The following is a 21,036-nucleotide window of genomic DNA, read 5'->3' on the forward strand; positions in this document are numbered from 1 at the left end:
GACATTGCTGGAAGAGCTGTAGTCACTTAACTTTCAATGAAGTATTAGATTCCTTTCGTTAATTATATTTCAACATGGCATGACTTCATAACGTTGCATCCGTATTCAGTGAATATAATTACAAGAGCTGAAAGTATGTGAAAATCTAAAAATTTGCAGTTTTAAAATTATTAAATCGTGTTACTAACGTAAATAACGTTCAATTTGAATTCTATCATTAACAACGTGACATTTGCTGCTTTAACTTGTTTAACTGCTTATAATGAACAAATGTAAGCACTTTAATCAAACAACGGATGCTGCTATTTGCAATTAAGCTACAAGCAGAACAATATCTCAAGTCAAACGTCATGTGGCGCGAGGCTGATTAATAACCTAGTATGAAACAATGCCTTTTTGAAACAATCTGTTCTCAATAAATATAATCATTTGATCAATATCAGCTTTTTCAACTTTGGCAGCTACATCAAGATATATGAAGTCGATTATTTCCTCAAAAATAGTGTATAACACGTTCTATGTGCGACCCAATCATGCAAAAACACATGTAAATGTATGTATAAGAGGACTTAGGCTCATTTACGAAATGAACTGAGGTTAGATTATTGTACAAATCTTTATATATATATATATAATTTTTAAGTTAACAATACAATTAGCTTAATTCATACAAATGAAAAAAAATATATATATATTTTTATCTTATTAATCTAATCTATAAAATACTTGCGTCCTCTATGTGCAAATTCTTCAGTGTTTGCTTTTTCTTCATTTTCAAATAATTTTTTAATATCCTGTACAAATATTAATTTTGTTTCATTTTTCCTTTTTTGTTTTTTATCTTTACACCAAAACATATTCTTAAGTAAAACATTTTAATAAAACTTCTAGATATATCCAACAACCAACTACATATCTGTGAGCACTCATTTCAACTCTTAAAAAATTTGTACAATTTTACAATGCAATTCTCCAACAAATCACCTTAACTACATACTTCATTTAATTTATTCCAATTCACCACTTTTGTTAAGAAAAACAAGATGAAAAAAATAACGTTTATACGAGGGCCATTCAAATATAAATCGCTGAGTAATGACAAACAGTAAAATGATATGAGCAGTAGATCGATGATTTGGTCTAGCCGACAAGTAATCTTTTTTTTTCATCAATACAATAATCGAGCAAGTTATTACCGTCCAGTACACTACGAATAAGTATCCAATTTCTCGTTAATGAAGGCATTAATTCAACCAAAATTTAAAATAATCAACTTCAGATTTTAAACATAATCTGTCAAAAACTGAAGTGTTTAATTGTACCAAAAAACGATGTGGTCGTGAGTGTGGTTAAATGAAATTCATAAGCCGTCTTTAATCTAGCAGCAATGATGACGTGAGCTTGTGTTTAATCCAAGGACGCTGATTGCGATGTGCATTTAAGCATGCCCTAATGTCGACCGCACACAATCTAAACCTCTTCTTTTACACCATGGAAATGCACATACAGAACTATCTCGCGTTGAACTTGGTCTCAAATTCAAGAAAAACCTCTTGAACACAATCTCTGCTGTGATGAAAGGACCTCCACATGTTGTGTTCACTGAGCCCATCTTTTACTGATGATGCTAAGAAGAAGCTTACCATCCGGTGGCAACTATGTACTTTTGAAGAAGTGAACTGTGTAGAAAAAGTATATATATATTTTACAATTCTTTCTATTACTGATAAATAAGTAAAAAAAAAGTAAAATCCATTTTATTTTTGAATGACCCTCGTAATATGGTCCTTGTACCTTGTTCTTTGTCCCAACAACGTGCTTTGCAGAATTAAAAATAAATAAATAAAACCATCATAAAAAATAAAATTAGAGGATTGAAGGCATGGCATATTATTTTATTCGCTATTTTTTTAAATATATATTTATATAATTTATATAATTTTTCATCTTTATTGTGAAAACAAAAAATAATAATAATAAAAACTTATACATAAAGCTGTACAAATTACAAGAACATAAAAAATAATATTTTAAAGAAAACACCATTTAAGGTAACAGGTAAAAGGGGCACATCAGAATTAATGTAAAATTTATATATACACGACTTAGGAAATAAGAAACAAAATTAAAATAATAAAGACATTTTATTTAAAACTTAAGAGTTGGAAGTTTGAATAATTCATAAGAAACTATTCCAAAGAAGCAAAAAGTATCGATTATTTTCCCCAGAGTAAAACTAATTTATTTTTCTCTTAGACCTTTATTTTTTTTTTACTTCTTTCTTTCAATTTCATCGCTGGACGATATTTCATGGAGTACTGAGTAGCTTAAGCCTTTTCTAAGCACATTAAGGGAAATTATACTCCAACCATTTCCTAGCCCAGAATGTATATTAAGCTAGGAAAACTTCTAACATATCACCTTTTTTTTTTATAATATCTTAACTGTAAAACTGACTCTTCTACCCTACGGCCGTTTCTTACAAAACATTTAACATAGGTTTTAAGATTAAGTAAAGAAGTTACACAGATACGTTGCTATGGTTGACTAGTAGTGTATTTTTTTCAAGCGGGCTTAACGACTATCATATTGAGGTGCTAATGTAGGATGGTTGGGGCAGAAGCACATGTACATTGGTCTGCCAACATTTGGTTGTACCAATTGATTCAGTCAATGCAGGTTGGAGAAATGGAAACTTCTCACATACAAGTCCAGGGGTGGATGGTAGAAAGGCTTCAGTAAGTACTGTTTTTTAGTAAAAGCTTTTTGAATACAATTCCTTGAAAAATAATAAAATAAGACCGACTTAAATTTATTGGCGTCGGATAGAGTTCTAAGTTACGTTGTATTTGCAATCTTTTTGGTTTGGATTGGACTGTGGAAGTTGAAATAAACAAAAGAAACCTGATTTAAATGAAACTTTTATATAAAACCAAAATAATTAATTTGCGTTTTGCTTTTTCAAATGTAGAGGAATTAAAATTGCATGAAGTCAAAGGTCAGCATTCAACCAAACCATTAACTCTTCTGAATCCTTGATTTACCTTTAACCAGCATTACATGAGATGAGTTTCCTCTATAAAATGAGGATAAAATGGACGCTTTCAAGCTAAGTTAATTACCTAAGTTACCACAAAGTGCTCACCGGTTTAAGAAATACCTATCGCACAATAGAATTTATTAACAAACTATTGAACTTTATTAAAAAAATTTATTTGTATAAATTTGTAAGAGCTTTATGGGATGGTACATTTATTTCTCTCGGAAGAGAAGTTAGTCGGCCTAAACTCAAAAATAAAGCGGATCAGTATACTGTTTTAAGACAAAGAACGATATCCATTTAGATCTGCATAAGTTTACTCTAATTCCGTTTGCTGAAAAAAGCCTTTTGCTAGACAGAAGTACAAAACCTAAAATCTGGGCAACGATCCTGCTAATATAATAATATCGTACTCATGATGAAATATGACTAATGACCTCAGTTTCTCCTCTCGCTCTAATCGATTCTTTTTTTCAATCGAAATGTTAAAACATAATATTTTAAAAACAAAGTAGATTTCTCATTCCTTTTTACTATTTTTCTGCTACAACTATTTTGAAACGGTTTTTCTGATTTTAAACTTCTTCATTGGCCTTGCTTCATAATTTCTTGTTTAAAGATGGTTTAAATAGATGCATCGAAGTCTTTTGTTGTCTTTACTCTATAATTATAGGTTTAGTTTCAAGCCTATCGTGAGCGGAGGATGTCCCTATCTGTAGCCTTTTTCAAAAATCGATGGTGTCCAGCCATTCGATTTAGAGTATAACCAAGGTAGTAAGGCCATTTATTAAAAATTGAGAGTAACCCATTCAGATTCTATTAAAAGCTAAAATTGATGAAAAATATACCATGGAAGGCTTTAAAAAACTACGTAGAAGCAAGGTGGTTGTTAAAGCTATCTTCAAGCTAAGAAGGTCGAATCCTTTCATCAATTTGCCATGAGGGAAGAGAAACAAAAATGTATAAAACAAATAATGTTTCATTTCTTTACTCTTGTGTATGAGTTGGTTAGTGCTGGAAGAGACACAGTTCTGGTTCATGAAGTAAACTTTTGGTTACTCGAAGAACTACTGGCAACTACATAAAAATTGGCCATTTAAGGTACGCTACTGTAAGATCACTAGAACATCATAGTAAGGTTTCGTTCCAAGAATCGCAACTACCCATAAAACAATTGAATTACCAGAATAAGAATATCTGACAAGGATGTTGGCTTAATTAAGAGCAGAATCGTTAACGGTGAAGTGGATTGGTCACTTCTTCCAGGACCATGGGTAGTCCCTGTGGGATATCCTAGACTTAAGACAACTAAATATTCTTTCAATCATGACAAAAACACCCTTTAGCCTTCAGAGAAATAGGTGATGAGTGTAATGATCGCGAGTTTTGCTTCAACTCAAGTTAACTCTAGCTCGTTATCTCTTAAAACTAAGGGGCACTGGTAAACAGGAGTAGTTGTGAAAAGTTTCAGAGAAACCCTAAGAGTTTGGATAATTCCCACAATATAATAAACGAAAAATAGCAGTCACAGAGGTCTATACTGTAAAAGAGTAAAGATGGTGCAGTCTTTCTGTAAAATCTGCCAAGCAAAAGCCAATTTCTATCTCCTCGCAGGTAATGGCGTTTAATACTTTTCACCACACAGTAGCACGGTAACGGCTTGACGCAGGCGCAGAACTTCTGTTTTCAAAAAAAGAAGTGATATTTTCTTTATTACAATAGTGTAAGCCCCAAATTGAATCTTTTCCTCCTGTTCTTTCGGTATTTACGAGGTCTTAGCAATTCGCATCATACAATAAGCAATAAAAAATGAATTTTTGATGATGACCTCAATCTGAGCTAACAATTACTTGACTGAAAAACCTATTTCGAACAATCCAGTTTTCTTTTTAACGTTGGGTTTTAAAATTTGAAAACTATATTCCGATATAATAGAAAACTGATCTTATGGGTCACTTATCAGGGTTTACACAAATTTTCAGCTTAAACCTTGCTCAATAAAGCCTTAATCCACACAAAATTTCAGACGTAAAAAAAAGAGACATCCTTCGCTGGCAATAGGAGCAACTAGTTTCCGAAAACGAACACAGAAAATCGCTTCAAACTAATTTAATATGACATTCACTCCTTTACTCAAACTTATAAAACATCATCCCTTTACTTTTTTAAATTCTTAACTTTAAAGAAAAAAAAAAAAAAAAAAAAATAGAAAATAAAAATATTAATAATCTAAGGATGTGCCTTGTAAACCTGTGGAACAATAATAATGCTGTACAAAAACCTAAAAAATATCTCTATACATGACAATTCTCATTTATTAATGCAAAAAATAAAAATTTTATTTATTAAATTTTTTTTTTACTTTATTTTAGAATAAATATATTTATATTTAACCAGTGTTCCATTTTTAAAGTAAAAAAAAAGAAAAAAGAAATTAAATAAAAACTAAGGTCGGTGTTTTGCAACATACAACTTTATATCACCCCAATTTGTTTTTTAAATATATTTATATATATATTTCTTTATTTTATTATTATTACTTTTTCTTAAGGATGAGATAGATTTAAATATTTGAAAATCTACAAAGAGATTAGGCACTTGGTTAAAGTAGATTTATAAATCAATATATATGTATTCAAAAGATACATACATCGTACATATATAATTAGATTTTTTTTTTTTTGTAATATATGTTTTTTACATATAAGTTTTTTTACTTTACTTTTCTCTTTTTTGTTTTTAAAAAATGTTAAAATAAATATCCAATTAGCTCATTAAAAAAAAATTGTTTAAATTACTTACAACGAAATAGTAAACAAGAAAAATAATTAAAAAATTAATTTTTTAAAAAATCAGGTTTTTTATTATATTTTATTCAATTCGCTTTCATCAAAAAATTCACTGAGTAAAAAAAAAAAAATTATAATCCCACGTAAATAAATTAAAAAGAAAAGAGTAAATCAAAGCAAAGAACACGATAATAAAGTTGTAACGTTAAAAACCCGACCTAATTTATAATTTTTTAACAATACACAACTATCGGGATCAAAACCTGAAGTTAAAAAAAAAAAAAAAAATGACACCAAATTAATTTTAAAAAAGAGAATGTAGTGAGAAAAAAATAAATAATTTTAAAAAACAAAAACAAAAAATCATATTTTCTTCAACAACTGTACAAAATGGTTATTGGAGGGTTGTAACATTTACAATAAAATAAAACAAAAAAAATAATTAAGATCGACGACGAGCATTGGATGTGCAATGTCCCCAATAGTTGTGATCTTGATTTTTGATTACACTTTAGTAGGAAATCACTGATTTATTTTTATTTTATTTTTGTATTTTTAAAAATTTTTCCCCTCTTTTTTTTTAAAAATTAAATATTTTTCTTTTCCCACAAACTGGGTTGGGAGTATGTTAACTAGTAGTTTTAATTCACTTCCTCTTCCCCTTCATGCTTTCTTTTCTTACCCCTCGGTGTGGCGTCTGTAAATTTGAAGAACATTGAATTTTAAAAAACAAAAACAAAAGAAAAAAAAAAGAGATGCACAAATCTGTACTAATTCATAAGGATAAAAAATGGCCACTCGCAATCTGTAAGCAATGCATCCTACAACCAACCTTTCTTTCATTGATTCTCAATGTTTTCTGACATTAACCTGTCACGTTTCTACCATATCCAGAAGATGCTTTAGTACCTGGTCGGCATTCCCACTTTCGACGAAAAGCATCTAGCCTTAAAAGTGAGTCCCTAATGTCTACACTTACTGAAGATCCCCTAATCACTACTTCAGTCCACCCTCGAAAACTGAAGATTTATTGCGAACTTTAGCTCTTCTTAAATACTTCATAAAAGATCTAGTCATGCCTCAGTATGGGTTCCAGACTATATAAAGTATATTCCAAGAGTATTTCACTCACCACTTTCTACTGAAAGCATTCTCTGTAAAACTTATATAAAAAGCATTAAAATTATTTAAAATTACCTTCTTCTGTGTCCAGATCACCCTGAAAACTTTCCTCTTCTTCAATGAATTCATCATCCTCTTCTTCTGAACCTTCTCCTTCATAATCATCACCTTCACTTTCCTCCTGCCATTCAAAACTTAAAATTAGACCATATAAGATCGTAACTAATTGTAAAATTGTTTTGCCTACTGTTATGAATATTATTTAAGAATAAATTGTATTAGATTAGGTATCATGAATGATTTCTAACTAATAAGAATACTTTGTGCTTTAATCCTTTTTAAATAAATACAGAATCGTAATCGTCATTCTACTTGGAAAATGTAAAATGTAGACTAAGAAAGAAACATTTATGTAACCTATAATTACCTCAACTTCTGAGAGATAACTTTTGTTTTTTTTTGTTCATTGTATTGTTAATTCGTTTTGTTTAAAAAATATTTGTTTTTTGAATATTTTTTGTACCTCACATTTAAACCTTTATAGATTGTTCAATCCAGTCAATTTATGATCAGTTTTCGATTATTCAGTGCGCTTGGTTGAACCAACTACTGCTTTAAACTAGATATGAATTTAGGTTCAGCTGAAACACTTTAATTACAATGCGAATGTCGGAGAAATTTAAAAGAATTTTTTTGAACCTTTCCTACATAAAACAAATGAAGCTACCAACTGCTTCATACAAGCTAAGTATATGGTTTCTGACTACTCTGATCAGATCATAAATCTTTTTGAAGTTGATTTGGGTTCTGGTTCTAATGGAACTCCTAACTCTCACGGAGAATTCTCCTTATAAACACCAACAGGAGGTTCTGATGGAACGTAATATATGATTAATGTCTAATTCCTATAATGATTTATCAAAAGTCAAAAGAAGGAATAATCAAGCATCAATTTTTACACTGAAGAAGACACCATTCAAATGATAAACGATAATGGATACATACTTCTAAATTATCCTTGTAAACAGCGTCTAAGCCAACTTCTTCATCGTCTTCTATGTCTTCATCCTCCTCCTCTTCACCACCTTCACCATCACCATATTCATCTGGTTATAAATAGAAAAAAAAAAAAAAAATTGTTTTGTAAAGTTTACATAACTAAATATGAGCCACCTATCCTATAAGTAAAGTTACTAGGCTTGAAAAATATCTGTTTATTAGCAAGAACTTGAAAGAAGTAAATAATAAAAGAATTGCGGCGAGAGATAAGCCTTATTTCCAACGTCACTGTTGTGACGACAACTTTGTGAGCCCTCAAGAAGAGGTGAGCAAGTGAGCCAAGCACCTCTTTGTCACTGTTTGTTACTGGGTCGCACATTTACAAGACAGAGGCGATGAAACCTCAAGATAAGTTATAACCTTCAATAATTAGTTATACGCAATATTATATTGGCCATCAAAATATTCAGTTTAAAACTTTAAATTTTGCTCAACAACTTAAGTACAGAGAAGTTGACAATAATTTATGTTTCTTGGATGAAATAAAGGAGATGAATAGTACTCTACAATATTAATAATTTTGTAGTTAAAAATAAATTTTAAAATTTATCTACTTATCTCAATTTAGTCTTTCCTAACATCAATACAATCATTTTCACATACATGACGATTTGAGTATCCTTATATGAATATTATCTTTATTATATTATCAATTGGGAGCCATTCTCAACATTCCTTAATCAGAAAATAGATACGTTTGAAATGGAGTACAGTATTGTCTAGAGGCATCGAACAGAATTCGCTCCAACTTGACTACGATAGGTTTGGTATCAGAACTTCCATTACAGGAGAGAGAGGTCGGGAACAAGTTCATTGTCTTATCACAAAAACAAAATGATTAATTTAAAAGATTTCACGATTCTAAATCACCCATTAACCTCCACTGATGGAAATCTCAAAATACTCGTACTAACAATGTTGAGACCTTGTTTAATTTTTCTATAGATATAAGAATTTCCTTTTTAAGTTTATTTTATTTTAATTGAATGTTTAAATTTAACCTACCACTCTCTTCTTCCTCATTGCCATTAACAGAATCTACTTCCTGTTCGCTATCATCAGCTTCTTGTTCTTTGACGTCAAACCTGAATCACATAAAATTATTGATATAAATGTTAGGCTAAATATCAATACTGACAGTTGAAATAATAAGATCACAAAAATCTTACCCATCTAAATATTTTAAACTGGGCAACAATTTGAAAAGCTTTTCTCGGTAATTATCAATAACCGTTACTTCATTATTAAATAAGTCCAAACTTTTAAGATGTTCAAATTCTTTCTAAAATGATAAATAAACATACGATTAAAAGAAGGTAAAAGAAAAATAATTTCTTATAAAGTAAAATAAATAACAAGGGATTAGCTATGAGGTTAGCATACTGGACTCCCACGCGGAGGTCCCGGGTTCGAATCCAGCAGCTGACCCTTAGATTTTCTCTTCCTAGGAGCTTCTTACAGCTCACTGTCCGGTGATGGACAGTGTTGTCTATAATGAGAGAATACTGTCCGGAGGCCGGCAGTGCACTGAAAAAAACTCCGGGCGCCAATAACCTTAGATTTTGACGCGCCTTAAAGCATTAAAATAAAAAATAATAAATAACAAAATACCAGTGGTTCCAACGTGTCTAAATCTTTGATTTTATTCCCACTGAGATTGAGGTTTGTCAATTTCGGGCTTGTGTGAAGGAGATTCAAACCATTCGAAATCCTGTTATCGCTGAGTTCAAGCTATAAATTAAAATGAGAAATCGACCAAAATTGGCCTTGAATTAAATTTTTCTTATATTGGACTAATCAATTATTTGCAATTAATAATAAATCTACATTTACAAGGAAATAAGACTGTTGCTTTCTGGTCTTACATAGCTAATTAGTACAACGTTAGTAAAATCAGGATACGTTATCAAACACTTCCAACCACATCATGCCACAATCATTGTTGAATATAACCGCAAAATGAAAAAATAAGTTCAACAGAATTCCACCCAGCATTAGTGAATTATAGTTCTAATATTTAGTAAAAGAACAATAAGCTGTCGTAGAGGTTTTTTTTTTTTTCAGAGAACAGGTACCAATTTTTTTGTTAAACTTCTTATTAATTTGAAGACTGAAGTATATGAAAACTGTAGCTTACAAATCGACCAATTTTATTATTTATTATCATAAAACTGGTGTCTGTGCAGCAATTAATTTAGCACAAACAATTAATAGTAAACAAAAAAAAAGAAGAACAATTTTTCATACAATAAATAACGTTTGTGCAAAAAAGAAATGAATTAATTAAATTTCAAATTAATAGAAAGATCATAAATATTTTAACAAATAAAAAATTATTTACCTTCTGCAAATTAGGAAGTTTTGGAAATCCTTTTAGGCTAGTTAAGCCGACATTTATAAGGCTGAGTGACTTTAAATTTGTAAAATCGTCTGTTAGTCCTTCAATAGTAGTACTTCTGCAATTATCAAGATTTAACTCGTATATCTGCCACAGAAAAAAAAAATAAAGAAATATAAATAAAAATAATAATGCATATAGATAACTTCTATTAATAATTAAACACAATAAATTCAATATGTTTTCAAATTTCACCATGTTATTAAAACTAAGTTCTTGGATTTGGGATATCGTAAATCGAATTCGTATGCTTCCGAACCCCACAGCTGGCTTCGGATTTGTGTGAGCCTTTTTGAAGCATGTAAATGCTACTTGAATGGTACTCCTCTAAAGTAAAATTTGCACTCTTTTCCTGTAGAAATAGTGGAAAAGGTAGCCCCAAAGCTCATCATATTTAAGATCATGCTTTTAAAAGGTTCTTTTTAGTCCTCTTTTAAGGCAGATCATATGATGTGGTGACTTACACACTACTCACAAATGTCGGCTCAATAATTGAATTTATTAGGTACCAAAAATAAGCTACACAACCGTTCAACAATACGTTGGCTTTTCTGAGAGCCTTCTCCTGGCAGAAGAGGTGTTAAGTCGTCTTCGGGGAAGAAGATGAGATCTTACATATTGTCCATCAGAGATTCAAAAGAATTCTACTACCAAAACCTAATAATTAGCAATTCGTGACTATGTTTTGTGACCAACTTCATGAATCAATCTCTGAAGTTACGATGACAATCCAAAGCCTTCGCATATAAAAAAAAAACTAACCTACCATGGGTTATAATGTTAAAATTTTATCCACTGGTATAAAACCAACGGTATTAACACGCCTAACAATGTACATACTCGAACAAATTAGGAGTTATTTTTATAAGGCGAATCCAAACACTTGCCCTCAAGTTACTTTTTCTCTATTAGTATCACAGAAATACATACAGCGCCTCTAATTGTCTGTCTAGTAGGCCTTAAATACCAAATAATGTAATTTTGAAATACTGTTGAAGTTAACTGAACATAATTTACGAGGGTCGTTTGAAAAGTCCGTGCAAAGTCAGAGAGATAGCACCACTGGCGCGTATCGAGGTTATGTTTAGTTAGTAGCATCTCTTGGAAGAACACACACCAAGTTTCAGCCAGATCGGTCTATTTCTTTGTGTTTGGCATTCGTTTGAATCGAGGAAGTCGAGTGATTTTCAAAAAATGGACGAAAAAGAATTTCGTGTGTTGATTAAACACTACTTTATGAAAGGCAAACCGCCTCAGGAGACTAAAGAGAAGCTTGACAAACATTATGGTAACTCTGCACCTTCGATTAGAACAGTTGATAAGTGGTTTCAAAATTTTCGGAGTGGCCATATGGGCACAAGTGACGCTGAACGTTCTGGACGCCCTGTTGAGGTTACTACTCCAGAAATCATTGATAAAATCCATGATATGGTGATGGATGACAGAAGAGTGAAGGTGCGTGAGATTGCTAGTGCTGTGGGCATCTCGAATGAACGGGTACAAAATATTTTGCATCAACATTTGGACATGACAAAGCTATCCACAAGATGGGTGCCGCGATTGCTCACGCTTGACCAAAAACGAAATCGTGTGAAGTGTTGCAAGGACGGTTTGCAGCTGTTCCAGAAGAATCCGCAGGACTTTAAGCGTCGTTTCGTCACTGTGGATGAAACATGGATACATCACTACACTCCTGAGACCAAAGAACAATCTAAACAATGGGTTACCAAGGGGGAATCTGCGCCAAAAAAAAGGCGAAGACCGTTCCTTCGGCCGGAAAGATTATGGCGACTGTCTTTTGGGATTCGCAAGGAATAATCCTCATCGACTATCTGGTAAAGGGTAAAACTATTACAGGTGCATATTATTCATCGTTATTGGACCGTTTGAAAACCGAGCTGCAAGAAAAACGCCCACGATTGGCCCACAAAAAAGTCCTTTTCCATCACGACAACGCACCAGCTCACACCTCAGCAGTTGTGGTAGCAAAATTAATGGAAATAGGGTTCCAACTTGTTTCACATCCCCCCTATTCTCCAGACTTGGCTCCCTCGGACTACTATTTGTTCCCCAATATGAAGAAATGGCTGGCGGGAAAAAGATTTTATTCAAACGAGGAGGTGATTGCAGAAACGAATGGCTATTTTTCAGACTTGGACAAATCCTATTATTCGGAAGGGATCAACAAACTAGAGCAGCGTTGGACAAAGTGTATAAGCCTAAAAGGAGACTATGTTGAAAAATAAAAAAGGTTTACCCCAAAAAATTAAGTACATTTTATTTTTGCACGGACTTTTCAAACGACCCTCGTATATTATACTCACCCACATTGAATCAAAAAAAAATTTTTTTTTTGACTACTTTCTTTACTAGTTTCTTTTGAGTTTCCTTTTTTTTGAAACAGGAATATTAAATAATTTTGTTTCAGCCTATATTTTGTTGGTGTTAATTAAACCTTAGAAATGAACGCCTTTTTCAAATGTATAAATAATAATCAAAATTCTAACTATGGTACATACATGACTTTTATTCTGTTTGATAATTTCGATTTTTTTTTTTTGCAGCCTGAATAGGTAGACGAATTTTACGAAATATTGCTTAGAAGTTACTTTGAACATCTCTTTCCAAAAAACAAAATCAATATCATACAATAAAGATCAAGAAACAAAAAGGCAAATTTAGAATCCATTTAAATCAATTATTTATCAGTAATCCTCTAGGATTTCTATTTTTCTATTTTGGCACATTTTGAATCACTTACTTGCTATAAAAAGAAAACTTTGGTGAGAACCACTCAGGTAAAATGTTCTATTTGAAGTGATATAGTCCAAATTTTATTTTCTATACTAAGACTAGAATGCTATACAACACCCAAAGAATCCTACATCGAACATTAATAAATGATTCTGGGAAAAAACTCATCCATCTTTTTGTAAGATTTGTATAATTCAAGACGATAATTTATCTTAAACCTGACTTTTGTTTAATTTTGTGGTTTCCATCCACACATACCTTCCAAACTGAAACTGAAAACGTTAGGAAACATAGTGATGTGGCTTTTTTTTAAAAAAATAGTAACGAAGAAAAATTTCATTCAATTCCAACAAGCGAAAGTTGTAATAGTATTATTCACACACGAAAACAAATACATAAATTAAAAATAGAACAAAATGTTTACATCACCTCAGTTGACAATCTTTTATCCTATTTTCTTTTTTATAGAATAAATTTTAAATAGTTACGCAATCATTAACAAACTTGTCCAGACATGGGTACAAATACAAATATTGGAACGGTGTCCATTTTAACGGGAGAGAAGGCATCATCTTCCCCTTCTCTAACCGATTATTTCATGATTCCCACTACTGCACTATAGGCAACGATATTGTCAATGTTACAATATAATGTTAAAATTTTGCTGTTATATAAAAATAACCTTGTAAAATCAAACACATACTTGATGGAAACGTTAATAATTGAATTAAAAAACATAATTTGCTAAACATAAGTTTGTCCAAATGTTTATATAAACTTGAAAAAAAAAATGAGTTACTATTTATTAAACAAACAAACACGTTTTTAACCTAATTGTAAAAATAAAATAAATTAATCGATCCTTGTATTTTTATATTAAATAATCGAAAAAACAGGCTTAAATATAACAATAATTTTTCTCTAACAAAAAAAACAATACAAATTTTTCCACAAATGTCAATGAATCCAAACTTGTTTTCCTTTATTAAAGACAATCCTATCAATGTTCAAACAAATATCCATTTAAAAAGGCCAAAACATATTTGCCCCAAACTAGGGACTTTTAACACCATTTATTTGTGTACCATGTGGTGTATGAATGTGCAATGATTACTTGATGAGACAGTTTGATGGAACTATCGATTGAGAACCCTCCGATTACTCTCAAGTATTAGTATTATCGAAAGAACGTTAGAATCAATAAATTAGTTTGAACCACCTAACGGTAAAGTTTGAATTTTCTAGAATTTCAGTGATTATTCGTCAAATAATAATTCATAATTATTTGATGAATTTCAAAACTTATCAACAGTATTTTTCAGAAAATCTAATACGATTATTGGACAGTCTATCCTCCGTTTTGAATTCTTTCAACCATTTCTTAGTACTCTACGTAGTGTCTTATTAACTGAATACGGGTCGAAAAAAATTGACAGCTAATCTTAGAATTCCTTCTACTTACAGTCCAAATTCTTCTACTTACAATTTAAATTGCCTCTTTTCTTCAGAGTTAAGTTAGCCACCTATCCTTCGTATTTATGAATGATTACCAGAAAATTCTGTTGTTGAACACAAAATGAAGGAGTCCGACTCCGAGGAATCCAAGTAGAGAATAAAACAAAATTAAATAAAAGTTAACATATTACTTCTATCTAAATGGTGTTAAAGAGAATTCATATTACATATGCACATATTTGCTGACAATATAAATAATTCCTATTTCCGCACGTTTCACTTTGATAAAAATGCTGATTTAGCCCTATTTTTGTGATTTATTCTTCTTCCAAATGTTTTAATAAATGAAAAATTAGAACATTTCAAATAAAACAAGTTTAAAAATATTAAAATGTAGAACATTTTTTACACTTTTCCTTATTTTAAAAATGAATGTTTTTTCTGAACCTACCTATTTTGAAACCTACTTAATAATTTCAAAAATAAGTTCGATTCTATCGACCAATCCTTCACACAACATGCACCCAAAATCTATGCAAATATTTATGAAACTTCACAAAATTTATAATGTCGACGACAGGCGTGCTTGATTTCTTACTTCTCACCTGATTTGTACTTATAACTTCATTCAAAAATGGATCTTCCAGGGTTGGATAGTGTGTAAATAATTTGACAACTACCTAAATACATCGTCACACGCTACCTGCGATACTAAAATGCCACAAAAGTAATATTTTAAAAAACTCGAAATTGCATAAAAGTGGAGAAAAAAAAGAGTAAAGTTTTCTCATTCGATTATCTGTTAAGAAAGTTCTCGTATGTAATAACCTAGTAATTTCAAAATTCACTTTGTATTCAATTTGAACATCCTGAATTCACATGCTATCTAAATGTAATCTAAAGACCCTTACTTTTAAAAAAAAATAAACAGCAATTTCAAAATAGGAATTACTCCCACTCACTATTACTTCCTAACAGTAAAAGAGAATTATAATTAATTATTGAAAAAGTATTTAAAACAGAATTATGATCATTTAAGATCACCAAGCCTGTAAGTTAGGACAGTAGAGAAAATATTTTGTTTTGTAAGGAAAACAAATGAGGACATCCGGAATCACAAAATGTGAAAAGCGAAGAAAATCACCCGAGCCTTATTCCTGAAGCAGAAGAATTAATTTTAAGACTAACAATTGCAGTAGTACGCAGCCGCGGAGTAAACATTTCTCTTGCGAGTTTGGACACTATCGGCTGACTTGTTGCATGTCAATGGCGGTTGAGATTGCACTGAGTCACACTTACACACTACCCCAGTAGATTTTCTGTGACTCAAAAACATAGGTGTGTTCAGGCAAATTCAATTTAAAACATCTATTTGGTTCCGGAAGCAGCGAAAACCACTTAATTTGGTACTAATCGATTGATATATGTTTAGGAAGCTGGGTGGATTTAATTTTTTGAATATGGAATTGGAAGGACGAATAATAAGGGTAAAAATGAAATTATTAACAACCAAAATCTTACAGAACTTATCTGGGATTACCATTAAATGTCTATGAAATAACTTCATCATCGCTAATAATATTTAAGGTGCATTTTTAGGTCACACGACCTCGTACCTCCTTCTTGGAATATAGCTAGACTATGGACATGTTCTCGTATTACTGACAACATTGTCCATCACTAGACAGTAGCAGTGGAGGTTGCTAAGTAGACCAAAATTCAACAATGAATATTTAATATACTATTATATAAATTATTTTCGTTCCGGAAAAGATGAGAAATTTTTATGCAAATTCTTCATTGCACTTCCTGAGTTAAGTAGTGAAAAGCACTGACTGATAGTGGCACGAGATTGAGAGAGCACGGCAAAGCCCTGTTCTTCTCAAGCAGCTTTGTTCCGGGGATTTACTGGCGGTGAGAATTGGACTTGCGAGATTGGTGGGCGGTAACTCAATGTGGTGGAGGTGGCCACAGCCTTCTGCTCTTACGATCATCCCTTCCCTACCCATGGACATATTTTTTTTCTGTTTTGGTAAACCTGGAATTCAACCATGATTTCTCATTAAATGGGGGCAGCAGCGATGTAAGTAGTAGGAATCGCGCTTTCCATAGCAGTCTTTACAAAACACCGCTAGATCATTCCATAAGGGGGTTTTGGGAAGTATGTAATAGGAATCGAGAAGTTGGAGAGCTCAGCAAGAATATTAGAACTTAACGACACTCTTGACCAACGTATTTATTTTATTCAGTCACAGAAAGAAAAACACATTGTTTATCGATTAGAAGTAAGCCTGAGCAAAGTTGGGTTTCAGTTTACATTGAAATTGCATTTACGCAACAAATAAGATACCGGTTATAAACAAAATGAATTATCAATTTCAAAAAGTTAATCTCAACTACTAATAAAAATATATGTAAATTAAAGAAAGCTTCCAACTTTACTAGCAGTTAGTAAGTAAGAAACACAATCAGGCCAAAGTTAGTATAGTTAAGAGGCCACGGGTTAGCTACATATTAAACCTGACATTGCAAAATAATATAATGCTTAACATTAAAATCTGAACTAGAAATTTTAAACCTACTTTCTAACTACAAGAAAAAGTTGGTCAAATAATAAATATTTTTATGCAATTAAATGTTTAATCGAAAAAAAAAAATTCTTCCTTGCAATAAATCAAAGACAACTATATTCTCAATAGATGTTAATTAACTTATATTTAAAGTGGGGGAAATTAGATGATATGTAAATGAATTTAATATTTTAAAGCTTCTAACAAAACAGAGTTACAGACTTTAACCCAATGAACGTTAAAGCCTTGTAATAAATTATTTTCTATAAAGATAGGAACAGTCATGAAATCTTCAAGAACCTTAGCAAGGCAAATCGACTAAGAGGGCATCGATTAAGTTCGGGTTTAAAGAAAGTAAAGACAAAAAAATATTTTGTGCACTACCTATTTATTTATTAAAACTATATGTATGTAGTTTTTAATGTAAATATATATAAATAAATAAAATTAATAAATACTTTTTCAAAGATTGATATAAACGTAAAAAAAAAAAATCTCTTTATTCAAGGTAAAACCAAGTTTAGAGGTCGGCATTAATACAACTATATGGATAATGATAAGAATACTATTTCTGAATGCAAGTATTTATGCTTAATATTATTTTTAGAATTTGCAAATTACAATTTATCTTAGACTAAAAAAAAATTAAATTAAATTATTTGGCGTAAAATAAAATTATTTTTATTCGTAGGGGGGTCATTATGACATTTATTCGCCACGCGAATTTATTGATTTGTTCAACAAGTCGGCAGAAAACATAGCTAGAGCCAGTTCACAAGTGACTTTCAATAGGTGGGGTTTACTGCTGAACGTGTTCCTAACAAGGGCTCTATCATTCGCCTAATATTTTACCAACTAAAATATACTTGTAAGGTATTTGTTATATAAAATAAAACATATTTCCTTATAAATGATAAAAAAAGTTTAACGATGTTTTTAGACCTCTATATTGAATTAAACAAATTAATAAATGACCACAACATAAAAAAGAACAAATGCGCATAGCAATCGACCAAACATGGCTGCCGGTATATGTTCCCCAAAATGCGTGAAAACGCAATTAATTGACATCTATTAATCTAGCTCTTATAGAAAACACAATTAATTTTTTGTTTACAAAAACTATTAAATAATAAATTTAAAAAGATATTATATTATTAAAAAAGCTATTTTTACATTTAACAAAATTAACCCGTTGTGTTGTGATGCCATGAGATACCCTACAACAACAATCTCCAAGGGGGCATGTAATAAATAAAAGCCGGGGAATTGTATTTAAAACTGAACTAATGCAAGTATTTAAAAAATTTAACATAAAATCAAATAAATAATAGTTCTTTAAATAAGTTATCTTCAAAAATTAGATACCTCCGCTTTTAAAAACGTACAAAAAAAAATTATATCGGTTTTGTATCTTTATTCAAAAGAAATCCTATAAAATGTTTCTTTATAAAAACTAAGGCCAATTCAAAGACAACGTTTAAACCTACAATGGCATTAAGACAAATAAAACCTGCACATCAACATTGGAGGTGGAATGCATATGGTAAACGGTTTGAATTAAGCCAAAAATTAGTGGACATTAGTTATTATCTCAATTATAAAAGAGAGCAAAAAATCGGACAATTTTTTAGCTCAAAGTTCCCGTAAAATTCTCACCAACATTTCACTAAACAACTTTCCAAATTATAGTAAATTTAATTTGTTTAAAAATGAATATAACCCCCAGTTTTCAATTTTAGGACACAATATGCGCAATTACGTAGCACCCAAAATTAATTAACGACTTTTTAAATAAATAATAATTCATAATTTATTTCAGATTTTTTGAATAAAAAATATTTGGGGTATCACTTTCAAAAAAAAAATTAGTCAAGGGGTATTTAACATTCTACCAGTCTATAAACACAAATAATAATAATTTACTTACTTGATCTGGCTTCCTTCCACGCTTCTCAAGTTCTATCCTTTTTTCCATACTCTTCAGTAGAACTAGAACAAGAGAAATTGATACACACAAGTACTGGTACAAAGATGCAGTGCTTCCGAACTCCACTTAAAAATGACAACGAGCCTAGCAGCTAACTTGTGAAGGATTGTAATGGCGGATCTCTGGCTGAAACGCCACGGTCAACGCGGGAACAACGTTCAGCGCTCCTTGTGGTTATCAACACAATTATTGATCGACAGCCAAATTAGTTATATACTTATCAACCCTGGGGATTATCTCTTCAAAATGTTTTAAATTGTATCACTTTTCAAATACGAAACTAATAACATGAGTAATATAATTTTTTGTAAATAAAGTCATAATTTTATTCAAAATATTCAACAATTTTAATAAATTGATCTGTAATAAATGTTTTTTGAGTTTTAAATCGTCAATAAAAATTTTAAAAATATTGAAAAAATTTAAATTTTTAAACAAGAAAAATTAAAAATATGTTTATAACAAACTTTTCAAGTCAGTTCCTCAAATATGGTTTATTCATTTAAAAAAAAATCAGATAATTACAATTAAAGAAAAAATTAAAACTTGAAAATTAGTTTGATCTTCCTTTTTTTCAGATCAGAATTTAATCAATAGCTATTTGCAGAATTTAATGAAATCACAAAAGTGACCCCAGTAAAATTAAATTAGGAATTCCATCATTCACCTAAAATCTAAAAATAATATTTGTTCATAAGCAAAATAGAATTAGTTGTAGACTAATCTGAAGTTGGAAAAAAGTTTATAAGTTTTCATTAAGAGCTGGTAAGCTTGCGCTGTTGATACGATTCTGTTAGGGTAGCTTTTACACCTGTTGCAGAATAGTCATTTAAGCTAATGTTAGTAGCTTCATTTGTTAGCTTTATAATACTTGTCCAGTAAAAATGAATTAGTTATATATTCGCGATTTATTTATTAATCAAATATTAAAAAATTAATAAAACTTTTTTAAACAAGAATGCTTTTTTTTTTTTAATTTTATAAAATCGCGTAATTTAGTGGTACTTTTAATAGGTTTCTTCTTACCAGGAAATTTTGATTCTAAGGGGGATTCTAGAATTGCAGTTTGTCTCAAAACTACCATTTTAATGTAGCAAAACCTACTTACTAGAAAATCTACTAGAATATATAAACAACGTTAGAACAAAATTTGTAAGTGTATATAACAGTTTTTTTTAAAATAAATAATGTAATCAAATCTTAGTAGACACTAATAAAAAAAAAAAATCAAATAACATTTCACAATATTGCTACTAATGAAACGAATATGACGTGAAGGCATATTAGATGATTAAATAATTTAGAGTGGGGACTCAGATCAAACAGGGATAATTATTTTATAAATAAGTAGATGTTTTCAAACAATATTTCCCTATTTTTACACAAATTAGAATTTCTTTCTCTTCTTTACTCCGTTAAACTGTTAAAATTTTGAATTTTTGGAAGTAATGAGTTGTTAAAATATTGTTTAAGATATATATTTAGAACCGTTTCACCGTATTAATCGTAGCAGCAAATATTTCCCAATTTCTCCCAGCTAAAATAGTCGGGAATTTTCTCAATATTTATAAAAGTTAACCTTAAGGCCACAGACCGTGACGTATGAGGAAAACTTGTTGAGGAGGTCCAGGCCCTACTCTAAGGACTTAGAGCACCAAGTTGTAAGTAATTTATAAAAAATCGGACATATATACGAGTATGTATATATTTTTTATGTTTCGAGTATTGAGTAGAGTTTTCGCCAGAAATACAAATTCTGGAGTATTAACGAAAAGTGGCAGAAAATTCACACTTTAGGCTCCATTTGGTACCACCGGCGCTTCTAATACAAGGTTCTCTGTCCTTGTAGAAGTGCAGCT

General features: G+C 30.7%; 1 protein-coding gene and 1 long non-coding RNA gene across 2 annotated transcripts; one reads left to right on the forward strand and one right to left on the reverse strand.

The window, feature by feature from the left end:
- Positions 1 to 597: 597 nt before the first annotated feature.
- Mapmodulin (acidic leucine-rich nuclear phosphoprotein 32 mapmodulin) lies at positions 598 to 19,260 on the reverse strand. The gene is made up of 8 exons (XM_074128763.1): positions 19,118 to 19,260; positions 10,352 to 10,495; positions 9,622 to 9,741; positions 9,180 to 9,292; positions 9,016 to 9,095; positions 7,957 to 8,057; positions 7,027 to 7,132; positions 598 to 6,526 (listed from the first exon to the last, which is right to left on the reverse strand). The coding sequence occupies exons 1-8, from the start codon at positions 19,163 to 19,165 to the stop codon at positions 6,471 to 6,473; spliced, it is 768 nt and encodes a 255-aa protein (XP_073984864.1). The 5' UTR covers positions 19,166 to 19,260; the 3' UTR covers positions 598 to 6,470.
- On the forward strand, positions 17,932 to 20,136 carry LOC141454496 (uncharacterized). The gene is made up of 2 exons (XR_012458746.1): positions 17,932 to 18,055; positions 19,175 to 20,136. It is a non-coding gene; the product is annotated as an uncharacterized lncRNA (long non-coding RNA).
- Positions 20,137 to 21,036: the final 900 nt, after the last annotated feature.

The sequence above is a fragment of the Rhodnius prolixus genome, unplaced genomic scaffold (assembly GCF_049639745.1).
Source record: "Rhodnius prolixus isolate KJV_2025 unplaced genomic scaffold, Rpr scaffold_9, whole genome shotgun sequence".
NCBI lineage: Eukaryota > Metazoa > Arthropoda > Insecta > Hemiptera > Reduviidae > Rhodnius > Rhodnius prolixus.

Bases quoted from the DNA above. Each gene is read 5' to 3' on its own strand.
- Mapmodulin (XM_074128763.1), bottom strand. From the start codon at position 19,165: ATGGAAAAAAGGATAGAACTTGAGAAGCGTGGAAGGAAGCCAGATCAA. The intron at 9,293-9,621 runs GTATTTTGTTAT...TTATCATTTTAG, and splicing joins TAGACACGTTGGAACCACTG to AAAGAATTTGAACATCTTAA. The intron at 9,096-9,179 runs GTAAGATTTTTG...TATGTGATTCAG, and splicing joins AGTTTAAAATATTTAGATGG to GTTTGACGTCAAAGAACAAG.